Source organism: Falco naumanni, chromosome 6 (genome assembly GCF_017639655.2).
Source record: "Falco naumanni isolate bFalNau1 chromosome 6, bFalNau1.pat, whole genome shotgun sequence".
Taxonomy (NCBI): Eukaryota; Metazoa; Chordata; class Aves; order Falconiformes; family Falconidae; genus Falco; species Falco naumanni.
Genome location: NC_054059.1, coordinates 21,089,765 through 21,103,435, shown reverse-complemented (window position 1 = coordinate 21,103,435; position 13,671 = coordinate 21,089,765). Strand labels below are relative to the sequence as shown.

Genomic DNA, 13,671 nt, shown 5'->3' with positions numbered 1-13,671 from the left:
GTATATTCATTCTGTAAGGAAAACTTGTGAGTCCTTAGGCTGAAAAAGATGCAAGAAAAGTTCTCTTGTAGGTTAAAGATGTAAAATTTATCAGTGCAGTGCTGTGGCAGTCAAACATATCCTAAACAGAGCTCTGAGGTTTAACTGTAAGTAGTTTTTGTTTTAGTGAGCCAAACTTACATTTTCAGACAGTGTATTTTAATAACTTCATCAAGGAATCTGAAATTAATAATGAAAACAGTATGCCTGAGACTTTCCATTAGTGCTTCAGAACATACCTACTGGAAGTTGCCAACTGTTACCTAGATAACTATGAAAATTGTTTTCATCATGTCTGACTGTAAAATGCTACCTTAAAAAAAAAACAACAAACAATAAAAAACCACACCACAAGGAAAATAAGTTTAATTAATTCACTTAATCTGGGTAATTTACTTGAAGTGCACATTATCAGACATCATGAGGATTTGTTATACAGCACTCATTTTAGGTTCTTTTTCATGCTTCAAAACTTGTAATGTTTTTCATACAATATTTTAAAGAAGTTCAAAAGAGGACAATTAAATATAACTATAAATAAAGAAATATAAACTCAGAAAACATGTTAAATTGTATCATGAGAATTTTTCTTTGATGTTTTCAGTTTTGATTGTGTTAAGCTGTATATTACAAAAGGTTTTTATGTGACAAAAAAGGTATTCCTGAGAATATTTTGGTTCTGGCCTCCTATATGACTCCTACCCTTAAAATGATGTATAAACATGCTTTATATAATGCATCCATATTTCATATCTATATTTAAACATAACATTAGTTTGTTTACACTTTCCACTCACATAATTGTTCTTTAAGTTATTAGTGTCTCAATTTTACTCAAAATCATGCCCTGTGACAAAAAAGATTCTTTTCTTCCTTTAGATCTTTGTCACAGCCATCATTACAGTACTACGGTAAAATAAGACTTAAAGGGATCCAAAAAGCTCATGCAGACCTCAGCAGTCTGTGGTTCCCCTATAACTCACAATTTCAGATTTACGTCCTTCTCATAAATCAAGCCTATTACAGAGTTATTTAAGACTCCACAAAGGAGTAAAAAGAAATATTTTTTTTTTATCTGAAATAATTTACTCAAAAGTGTAGCAGCTTTGTAAATGATACTCTAAAAATCTCCATGCCTTAACTGAAGTCTTATATAAGAGTATGTGTTTTAAAACGGAACACACAGTAAGCCATACTAGATAATCAGATTTAAAGTATTTCCATGTGTAATCCAGTTTAGTTTTACTCAGGTTTAGCAGCGTCAAAATACCCAGTCTTTCAGTTAGTTAGTTCAGCAGAAGTTTCTGCTTCTTTATACACCCAGTGTTATTTAGAATAGATATTACAAGCATCTCAATACTGCATTAATTTTCACTTTGGAGTAAGAATTATGATTACTAAGGCAGAAAATTAAAGTGATGTCTCAGAATTATGGGTAACTATCTTTTCCTCTGTCCCTTGTTTCAGCATTTGTGTTGGATAAATATAGAACAATTAAAAAATCAAAAGAAAGTTATGTATACTATTTTCAATAAAGCACTAAATTTTTTATGTTGAAAAATGACCTGTAAAATTTTAGGGGTTTAATTATCTATTGGATGAGCCTCAAAATGAACTCAGTGTGAGAATGCTCATGTCTACTTTGTTAAAATATAGGAATAGTTTTAGAAAACTCAGGGAGATCTTACCAATGTTCATAAACATTTGATGGAAGGAAATGAAGAAATGGGAGAAGCCAGACTCTTCTTAGTAGAGTCCTCTCACAGAACAAAAGGCAAAGATCAGGAATTAAAACACATGACATTCCATCCCAACAACAAGAAAACACTCTTCTACTGTGAGGTTAGTCAAACACTGGCACAGGTTGCCCAGAAAGGTTGTGGACTCCTCATTCACAGAGAAATTCAAAACCCAGCTAAACACAGTCTAGTTCTAAGTGACCTTACTTGAACAACAACATTGGAGTAGGTGATCTCTAGAGGTCCCTTCCAGCTCCAGTGATGATACATACAGAGGTCTGTCCAGGAGATAAGCTACAGTGTAGGTCTGAAGACCATTCAGGAGGCAGAGTCAAAACCAGAACTTCAAACAGATACGTATAACATAACTCAGACAAGGAGAGAAGGCACAGGGCTGAGTTTAAATACATCTCCTGGTCCTTTAGGCAGGGGTCATAAGTGAAGATCCCAGCTGAAGCTGGTCAGGGTAATTAAGACCTATCTGCTTTCAGGGCTATACTTGCAGGTATTAAATTAAAGTCTACATAATCTTATGTTTTAATATTCTGTGATTCCAATGAATAATAAAAATAATGACAACATCAGAACAGCATCACTAACAATAATAATAGGTATGTATAAAAATAAATTTATATAATATCGATCAGTATATAAACAATAACATAATGAAAATGTGTCTAGAGTAATTTCATTTTTTGTGGGCAAATCTGTTTAACATATAGGAAATCCTGTTACTCTAATCTGAAAGGCTTAGAAATAAATGATGCATACTTTTGCATTATTCTGGGTTCTCTGTTCCACTGGTAAATTACTGGTTTTCTTTACAGAGTGGTTCTATAATCTCCATACCTTTCCTTAATTTTGTATCATCCATAATACTGTGGATAGTCTGGCCACCTCTGAAAAGATGAGTTTAATTGATTCATACATATGTGTGCATATGTATATTGTGTTTGTATATGTGTGTATATATGCATATAAAAATGTATGTGTGTTTCTCTGTGCGTGTATGTAGAGGCATAGATTTGCACTGATAAGATCACGTCTCAAATGCTGAGTTCAGTCTTGGGCCCCTCACTACAAGAAAGATATTGATGTGCTGCAGCACATCCAAAGAAAAGCAATGAAAACGGTGAAGGATCTGGAGCACAAGTCCTATGAGGAACAGCTGAGGGAGCTGGGGTTTTTTAGCTTGGAGAAAAGCAAGCTCACGGGAAGACCTTATCACTCTCTACAACTACCTGAAAGAATGTGGATGTCAGTTCTCTTCTCCCAAGTAACAAGTGATAGGACAAGAGGAAATGGCCTCAAGTTGCACTAGGGGAGGTTTAGGTTGGATATTAGGAAAAATGTCTTCACTGAAATGGTTGTCAAGTTTTGCAAGAGGCTACCCAGGTCAGTGGTTGTCACCATCCCTGGAGGTAATTAAAAGATGTACAGTGCCTAGGGATGGGGTTTAGTGGTTAACTTGGCAGTGCTAGGTTAATGGTTGACATCAACTATCTTAAGGGTCCTTTCCAAACTAAATGATTCTATGATTCTCATGTTGTGCTTGTGTGTGTGTGTCAGGGCAGGGATTACAATCCCAAGTGCCTGAAATAATGTGAGACTGAAGTCTAGTAAAGTGGTGTTTTCATATCTGAATTCATGAAGAGTAGTAGCCATTAAGCATCATGAATAATCAACAACCCACTGCATCAGTTTCCCATGCCTTTTTTATTTAGGAGCACAAACATGGACTTAGGCTATAGCTACACTGGACACTAAACACTACAAGAGCCTGGCCTTTGGCCTTCAGACTAAGCAGCAAGTACTAGTACTAGTACTACTACTGTCACTTGCAGCAACAAATGTGAGTGACCTACCAAGGACAGCCTCTGTCCCATGCTTACTCCTGCACTGTGACTAAGAAATTTTAGTGTTATAAGGTCTGGACCAAAATCATGCCTGGAAATAGTCTAACAACTTAAGTCTATAACTTAACCTATTCCCAGTCCCCAGTCCTTGCTCTGAGCACAATGCAACTAGTATATGCATAAAGTTGCTACATTCTTTTAAAATGCAGTTCAAAATTGCTATGGCTAGGAAGGTAATACCTGAAAACAATACATACTGAGATTATGTGGGAGCACAGATAAATCACTATTATTATAAATCAGTCATATATTGAAGCATCATTTGTTTGAAAGGACTGCCCCTACTGGCAGTCTAAGAAACAATAAACTGGCAATGGATAATACAAAGAGAATAAAAAGATACAGTGGATAGGCCAGTAATACTTCACAATTATTATTTAGTCTATTTTATATGGATTCTCATATAGATCACAAAGCCTTCCACTAAAATTGATGTAAAGGGGAAACCATGGAAACTTACATATTACATTATAATCATTGTTGAGAATGTAAGAATATGTGTTGATTTCAGAATTTAAAGATATTTTAAAACAGTTAAAACAATACATTAGTGACTAAGGTATAGTCCAAAACTTGTATCATCATAATTTTTATTTTTTAAATTCAGATTATTTTTTTTTTTAATACAAGCTATATGTGTATGAGTAGTAAAAATATCCTCAGGGAGGCCTCAGGGAGTGAGAAACTAAATTCACTGGGGAACAAGGGAAATGGTAAGAAAGCAGTACATACCATTACAAGATGGCAATGCTCTGTTCCATGCTGGCTTCCCATCTGCACCAATTACACACGTTATAGTTGAAGGATCAATAATCTTATATCCAGAATCACACTGGTAAGTAATAGTTGAACCAAGCTTAAAGTCTGTCCCAATTCTTGTCCCATTCATGATGTTTCCAGGATCAAAACAAGCTTCCCGTGGCTTTTCTGTTAAAATAAAGTAAATCTATATACACTTTCAATTTTTAAAAAAAAAAGAAATTGAAATTGAACATTTATCAATTTTTTTTTCCAGCCAGTTCTATTTTTTCAACAGCTTATTAATTTTTTTTTTCTTGTTTCTGTATGCTTACTATAGGACCATTGATGTTTCCATTAGATTGGTTATCTAGTCAAGGAAATTATACTGAGAGGATCTAGCTAACAGTATTTTCTTCCTACCTTTTGTTATTAGAACTCTCAAAAAGCTGAATGACTCCAATGAAGTTTAATAGTTCAGAAGAAAAACTACCATTTGTAGAATTCACCACTTAACATTATTATGTTTTTTAAACAAGTATCGTGCTCAGAACTAAGTAACTTCTGGTTAGAAATCTGCCATACTATAAATTAAACAATAAAAATGTATTGTTCCTTTATATTTTGTATTTTAAAAGATCTAATAACAACTGGAGCTTGAAGGCTGACAAAATAAGCACAGCAGTTATTTTCTGGCACGAGTTAATAGGTAGGAAATCTTTAAGTCAACGTGTGTATAGACATTGGTGTTAACAAGACTATGATTTAATTCATCATCTTTAGCAAGGTAAAAAATCAAAGAAAAGGGTTGGGAGAAATAATTCATATTAGAAATCACTTTGTTTCAAGAATATGATTGAATGATCTTCAAACAGAAATGGATTAGGCATAGAATATTCTTTACAAATAAACAAATGAAAACAAAATATTCATATTACTATACTGTCAATAACTATGCAATATTTTTTCCTACAAAAGGCTCAAATGCAACTCAGTCCCTTTAAAATCTATAAAAATATTGTGTAATATTACTTCTATAAGCAATATTTTGCTAAATATGTGAGCCCTTTAGTAGGGAAGGATGCACCTAATATAAATTAAGTTTATTATAGGTGGCAAAGATTTTTTATTAAAAAATTCCAGACAAGTTCATAGTCAAAGTTTACAGCATGCCTCCTTCTGTTTATAATAAAACACTTATTTTAATGAACTACTTTAGGAATATTATCAGAAAGCAATACAAGATCTCCATAGTCAGAAATGTAAAGCTTGCCAAGGCAATCACCTGTGGTGCAGACACATTCCGCAGGAAGCGGTGGGTGGTGTGGGGGGTGCCCTGAGCCAGGGAGACCCCAGGGGAGCACAGAGACCTACCCAGAGCTGGCAGCCCACAGGAGAGCAGCTGAGGAGGCGTGGGCAGGGCCAGTAGTAACTAAGGCGGCCACCCCCACTCGCAGAAAAGGCGGCCCTAGGGGGCGCCAGCGACCAGGAGTGGTGACCAATGCATGGCACCTCACCCAGGGCAGAGGTGTAAGAAGGGAAAGACTTCCTTTTTATTGGCATCAGCCAACCTGATGTGCTTTCTAGAGAGCTGTGCTGCTTACCGGGGGCTTGTATCAGGAATATCACTGAGAAACTACCAAGACTCGTACAGTCCACTGATGATTTTCCACTGTTTTTATTTCACATGGGCACAAATAATACAGTCAGGAGCACTCTGAGGAGCGTCAAAAAGGATTAGAGCCCTGGGAGCAGCAGTAAGGGACTCCAGAGCACAGGCAGCTTTTTCATCAGTCTTCCTGGTCAAAGGGAAGGGGTTTGAAAGGACCAGCTTTCATGTGGCAAATCAACAAATGGTTACAGGACTGGTGTCACAGTCAGGGGTTCAGTTAGGTAGACCATGGGACTTGCTTTGAAAAACCTGGTCTACTGGGGGCTGATGGGGTTCATTTCACAGAGAAGGGGAAGAGCATCTTCAGTCATAGGCTTGCCAACCTCTTCAAGAGAGCTTTAAACTGAAGTTGCTGGGGGAGGCGAACCTTAATCCACCCTATACCTACCAATTTTATGCTAATGCCAGCAAGAGACGCCCAGAGCCTGCAGAGGAAGGAGAGCACCTAAAGAACAACACAAAGGAATTCCAGCCATTCCAGCCAGTAAGTCAGCTTCAGCAGGGGCCCAGCTTAAACGCCTCCACGCAAAGGCACATAGCATGGGGAATGAACAAGAGGAGTTAGAGGCATGTGCACACCTGCAGGATGACAATATTACTGGCATCACAGAGATGCAGCCGTATGGCTTGCATGACTGGATTGTTGGAATGGAAGGATAAAAGCTTATTAGGAAGGACAGGCAGGGGAGAAGAGGATGGGTGTCACCCTCTATGTCCATGACCAGCTGGAGTGCATGGAGGTCCATCTGGGCATGGATGAAGAGCTGACCAAGAGATTAAGGATCAGCATTAAAGTGAGGGCAGGGACAGGTGACATTATAGTGGGGGTCTGCTACAGGCTGTCCAACCACAAAGACTGAGCAGATGAGGCCCTTTATAGGCAGATAGGAGCCACCTCACATTCACAAGCCCTCATACTCATGGGGGACTTCAAACACCCAAATATCTGTTGGAGGGGCAACACAGCAGGGCACAAGTGATCCAGGAGGTGCCTGGAAAGGGCTGACAATAACTTCCTTCATTACGTGGCACAGGAGACAACAAGGAGAGGTGCTATACTGGACCTTGTTCTCACCAGAAAGGAGGGGCTTGTGGAGAATGTGAAGCTCAAGGGCGGCCTTGGCTGCAGTGACATGAAAAGGTGGAGTTCAAGATCCCTAGGGCAGCAAGGAGGGAGCACAGCAAGATCATTACCCTGGGCTTCAGGAGAGCTGACTTTGGCCTCTTCAGGGATCAGCTTGCTAGAGTGTCATGGGATAAAGCCCTGGAGGGAAGAGGGGCCCAAGAAAGCCAGTTAATATTCAAGGATCCCCTCCTCCAAGCTCAGGACCAATGCATCCCAACCAAGATAAGTCAGGCAAAAATTCCAGGAGGCCTACATGGATGAACAAGGGGCTCTTGGATAAACTCAAACACAAAAAGGAAGCCTGCAGAGGGTGGGAGCAAGGACAGGGAGCCTGGGAGGAATACAGAGAACTTGCCCAAGCAGCCACGGAGCAGGTTAGGAAAGCTAAAGTGCTGATATCAGTAAATCAGGCCAGGTGCATTAAGGGCAACAACAAAAGATTCTATAGGTATTTTGGTGATAAAAGGAAGACAAGTAAAATTGTGAGCCATCTCCAGAAGCAAGCAGGAGAGCTGGTTACCTGGGACATGGAAAAGGCTGAGGTGTTCAATGACTTTTTTGCCTTGGTCTTCATGGACGAGTGGCCCAGCCATACCACCCAAGTCACAGAAGGCAAAGGCAAGAATGGGGACAATGAAGAACTATAGGAGAAGATCAAGTCCAAGACCATCTAAGGAACCTGAAGGTGTACAGCTCCATTGGACCTGATGAGATGCATCTCATCAGGGTCCTGCTGGAACTGGCAGATGAAGATCAAATCATATTTGAGCAGCCATGGCAGTCTGGTGAAGTTCCTTCCCATGGGCTGGAAAAGGGAAACATAACCCCCATTTTTAACAAGGCAAATAAGCAAGACCTGGTGAAGATGAGTTTGCTGGGGATACAATGTGCCTGACAAATTTGTTGGCCTTCTACAATGAGGTTGCAGTGTAGGTAGATGAGGGAACAGCAACTGCCATCATTTACCTGGACTTCTGCAAAGCACTTGACACTGTCCCAAGTTACATCCTTATCTCTGGAGAGACATGGATTTGATGGATGGACCACTCAGCGGACAATGGATTGGCTGGATGGTTGCACTTAAAAGAGTTACAGTCAATGGCTTGATGCCCAAATGGAGACCAGTAATGAGTGGTGCTCCTCAGGGGTCTGTATTGGGACCAGCACTGTTTAACATCTTTGCCAGTGACATGGATCCTGGGATCAAGTGCACCCTCTGCATGTTTGCCAACAAGACCAAGCTGTGTGGTGCAGTCAACACACTGGAGGGAAGGGATCTCATCTAGAGGGACCTAGACAGGCTTGAGAGGTGGGCCTGTGTGAACCTCATGAAGTTCAACACGGCCAAATGCAAGGTCCTGTATGTGGGTCAGGTCAGTCCCAAGCACAAATACAGGTTGGGCAGAGAATGGACTGAAAGCAGCCCTGAGGAGAAATACTTAGGGGTGCTGGTGGCTGAGAAGCTCAGCACGGCCTGTTAATGTGTGCTTGCAGCCCAGAAAGCCAACCAAATCCTGGACTCTATCAAAGGAAACGCGGCCAGCCAGTTCAGGGAGGCGATTCTTTCTGTCTGCTCTTGTGAGATGCCATCTGAGTACTGCATTCAGCTCTGGAGACCCCAAGATAAGGACATGCACCTGTTGAAGCAAGTCAAGTGGAGAGCCACAGATATGATCAGAGGGTGGGAGCACCTCTTCTATGAAGACGTGCTTAGAGAGTAGGTGTTGTTCAGCCTGGACAAGAGAAGGCTCCAGAGAGACTTTATTGCAGCCTCCCAGTACGTCAAGAGGGCCTACAATAAAGCTGGAGAAGGACTTTTTACAAGGGCATGGAGTGATAGGACAAGGGAGAATGGCTTTAAGCTGGAAGAGGGTAGATTTAGATATGATATCAGGAAGAAATTCTCTACCGTGAGGGAGGCATACGCTGGAACAGGTTGCCCAGAGAAGCTGTGGCTGCCCCATCCCTGGACGTGTTCAAACCAGGCTGGATGGGGCTTTGAGCAACCTGGTCTAGTGGAAAGTGTCCCTGCCCATGGCAATGGGTTGGAACTAGATGATCTTTAACGTCCTTTCCAACCCAAACCATTCTGTGATTCTATAAACTTTATATAAAATACAAAATAATATGTTTAATAAAAATATTTAATTATTAGGCACAAATGTACTCCCCATTGAATATAGTAACTTCTAAAAATATAATTTTCTGCTTTTATATTTTTATTATTTCATTTAACTTCCAGTTGCATAAAGGCACACATACCAGACTATGCTGAGAACAAAAAGTACATAGCAAAATATTTATGCACATTTTCAACAGGCATATTTTTCTCCTTATCCCCTTCTGCTTAACTTCTCATTTTCTTTCCTTGCAGGCCAAGAAGTGTTCCTGGAATTAATTATTTTCACATTCTATTTATAAGTTGTTTCAAGTTGTTGCACAAATTTAGATAGGAACAAACAAAGATTTCATCTATGCAATATGACAGTTACTTTAGGAAGAAAAGCTTTGCCAACATGGAGAATAATGCATGAAGCTGGATGAAAGATTAAGACTAAATGTAATAATGATTTAATAGTTTAATAACCTCCCTTTATTTTATTTGTATGTTATTTCTATATTCTTTAGATATTTCTGTTCCTTCATTTTTGACATGCATGTTAACGTGGTTTGATTCCATTGTCAAGAATAAGAAGCAGAGGCAGCACCTCAGCTGATGAAAACCAGCTTGATAAATCTCAGCAGAGATGACAATCAAGCCAAAGATGGCATCTGCGACCAGAAAAGAAAGCAGCACATATAATGAGTGTGTTTCTTTATAAAACAGCATAACCCATTCTTTGGCTAGTAATAGGTACCCCCAAAAAATGCAAATATTGTCCTGCAGTAGTTATTAAAAAACACCTATGTATATTCAACATAAAGTGAAAAGGAAAATATATTGGTATGTATCAGCAAGGCAGCAGCAGCCACCATGTATTCTAATTGGGTAAGACAATTCCATTATTCTACAACTCTTCCAAATGCTGCTTTTGATGTGTATCTTCTGTCTGTACTTTTTTTCCTGAACTGCAAATGTACTTAAGTGATGTGAAAGTGATTTCATGAAAAAAGATTTCTATGTTCCTCCACGCATTTAAAGAAAATAGTTTTTAAAACCTGCCTCAATGCAAACAGGTATTTGGCAGCTCCAATAGTAGTACATCTAGAAGTAAAAAGATCTGAGTCTCAGTAAATACTAAATAACATTTCTTTCCCTTTACGTTTCCATAGATTATGGTGAGAACAGTACCTTTATAGTCAATGGCAAATCCTGACATTCCAACAGAAGCGTCACTGCGAAAAGCCAGAAACAGACTGTTACCACTGCTCTCAATTCTTTCAGGAGCCTGTGAGCCTTGAAAACTGCCAATTAGAGGACTGTTGGAATCTTCCCCTTCATAAATATGTAGAAAATCATAACTGGGTTCCATATTGAAACTGAAAATAAAGGAAAAAGATGAGTATATCTTTATTTCTTTTTCATGAGTTTAAACACTACTGTGACTGTGGCTGTCAATCTTCTGCCTAACACACGTTCTTCTCCAAAAGTAAGTCTTCTGAAATATGATTCACAGTGAAAATTTACTAACTTTCAATGGAGTTCTCTTTAGCATTGATTTGAACACCTTCAGCTTTCCAGAAGATCAACTATCATGCCATCATGCAGGTTTTGTCTACAGTCAGTGAAAAAGAAGCATATGCTCCCACCTGTTGAACACCTTTCACAATATGGAATGAATCACCTGCTGCAGAAAGGCTGCCTCTTACCAGTGACCACAGGAATGATCCAGACAACTATCTTAAATTAAAAGTCCAGCTTTTGTTTGGCTAAACTGAATGATATTAAATCCACTCATTACAAACATAAATTCACTTTTTTAGAAAAAAGATGCTTTCATATGGAAAGACCACTATCCTTCAACTTGCCTTTGTTTATACCTAAATTATATCAGAGATTTATGAGAAAGTAAATTATTATTATCAATAAACCATCTATTTTATGCCATATTTGATAACATTTATAAGTTTATACAAAGAAATTATGAAAGTAAGTGGAAGTCCTTCAGAAGAATTTAATTGAGATGAGTTCTGAGACAACATAAAACCAGAAGCATTTATATGATAAATTTATACAGAGCTAGATAAATGTATATACTAGGACAAAAGAAGAAAATATAAGAGAAGTAAAACTACACTAAAGAAAAGCAAGGACTCAGTTGAGTGGGGTTTTTTTCTTTGTATTTATCTTTTTAAAACCAAATAAATAAATATTTGGCTGTTTTGCAAGTGTGGCAGTCAGCTGTTTTTCTTTCTATTACATCAGTTTATGTTTACCAGATCATGTTGCACAAAAAGGAACAATGTCTTTATCTAAGAAATCAGTAGAAAACATTTTCCTAAGAAATGTCAAAGGCCTCATATAATGAAAAATATTTTATGTCCTATTTTCAAGAGGTAAGAGAAACGAGAAAAATGTTTTGAAGCTTCCACTAAGACAGAGAACTTTTAGTTGAGAGTTAGAAGAGTTGAAAGAAATAGCAAGTCTAAAGACCGAAACGAAGGAAAAGCAAATTGTACTGTGCAATGGTTTTCAATCTTTTTGTAGCCAACACACATTTGAAAAAATAAATGACATCTCTCTATTCTCATCCCACATCCTCATCCTATGCAGACACTTCTGTCTTCTCAAAGGCAGCTCCTTGAGAATAGTACAGGTCTTAGCTGTAGCATACTGCCTAAGAATGAAAAATGTTAGATAAAATTAACAGAAGATGGTATGTTAAGAAAGTAGATTTTGCAGGTATCAAAGAAACATTACTATTCTTGAGCATCTACCTAAGGTCTTGGGAGTCTGGGGAAGTCCCTCTTGACTGGAAGCTAGCCAATGTTATTGCAATTTACAAGAGTGGTGTGAAGGAAGACCCAGGGAACTACAGACCTGTTAGTCTAACCTCAGTTTCTGGAAAAATTATGGAGTAGATTATACTAGGTACTCTTTAAAGGCATTTAAAGAGTAATGCAATCATCAGACACAGTCAACATGGGTTCACAAAGGGAAAATCGTATTTAATTGATCTCATATCCTTCTATGATGAGGTCATCCACCTAGTGAAGGAAGGGAAGGCAGTGGATGTAGTTTTTCTGCTTTTAGTGAGACTTTTGATACTGCTCCTTACAACATCCTTCTGGACAAGTCGTCCAGCTGTGGGATGAGCAGGTTCACAGTGCACTGGGTGAAGCACTGTCTGAATGGCAGGGTTCAAAGGGTTGTAGCAAATAGGACTACATATGGCTGGTGGCTGGCCACCAGTGGTGTTCCTCAGGGTTCAATTCTAGGGCCAGTTCTGTTCAATAAATTTATCAACGATCTGGATGCAAAAATTGAATGCACCATTAGCAAGTCTGCTGATTATACCAATCTGCAAGGTGCTGTTGACTCTTTTGAGGGACAAGAGGCCTTGCAGAGGGATGTAGACAGATTGGAGCATTGGGCAATCATTAATGGGATGAAATTTAACGAGTCCAAATGCCAGATTCTGCATCTGGGACAGAGTAATGCTGGGCACAAGTATAAACTGGGAGAGAAGTGGCTTGAGAGAAGCCCTGACAAAAGGGATCTGGGGCTGCTGGTCAACAGCAGGCTCAATATGAGTCAGTGATGTGCCCTGGCAACCCAGATGACAAACTGCATCCTGGGGTGCATCAAACACAGTATAACCAGATGGTCAAAAGAGGTGACTATCCTGCTCTGTTCAGCTTAGGTGTGGCCTCATCCTTGAATAATGTGTGCAGTTCTGGGCCTCAAAATTTAAGGATGTAAAGGTCCTGATTGCATCCAGAGGACAGGAACAAAGCTGGTGAAAGGCCTGGAAAGCACGTCATGAGGAGTGGCTAAGGATTCTGGCTTTGTCTGTTTTGGAGAAAAGGAGGCTGAGGGGCAACATCATTGCTCTCTAGAGCTTCCTGAGGAGAGGGAGTGGAAAGGGAGGTGCTGAGCTCTTCTCCCTGGTATTCAGTAATAAAGCGTGTGGGAATAGTTCAAAGCTGCACCAGGGGAGGTTTAGACTAGACATTTGGAAGCATTTCTTTACTGAGAGGGTGGTGAAACACTGGAACAAACTTCCTAGAGAGGTGGTTAATGCCCAAGCCATTCAGCCTTTAAGAGGCATCTGGACCATGATCTTAATAACATGGTTTAACTTTTGGTCAGCCTTGGAGTGGTCAGGCAGTTGGATTAAATGATCATTGTAGGTCCCTTCCAACTGAAATATTCTATTCTATTCTGTTCTATTCTAAAAATCAAGGAAGTTATTGAAAGGATTGCAGAGCTGGAGTTCTTTCAGCACTGCTATTTCATATAAATCAGAGGGCATTTGTGACAGTGCATTATTTGTGTTC

The 13,671-nt window shown here is 39.2% G+C and overlaps 1 protein-coding gene across 1 annotated transcript in view; it reads right to left on the bottom strand.

Moving 5' to 3' along the window:
• The window catches only part of CSMD1 (CUB and Sushi multiple domains 1), a 1,211,070-nt gene that overhangs the window by 200,127 nt on the left and 997,272 nt on the right, over positions 1-13,671 (bottom strand). Inside the window, exons 29-30 of the mRNA XM_040599137.1 lie at positions 10,523-10,710; positions 4,427-4,621 (exon numbers count right to left, since the gene is read on the bottom strand). Coding sequence (XP_040455071.1) covers positions 4,427-4,621; positions 10,523-10,710 — 383 coding nt within the window. The remainder of the gene's footprint in view (positions 1-4,426; positions 4,622-10,522; positions 10,711-13,671) is intronic.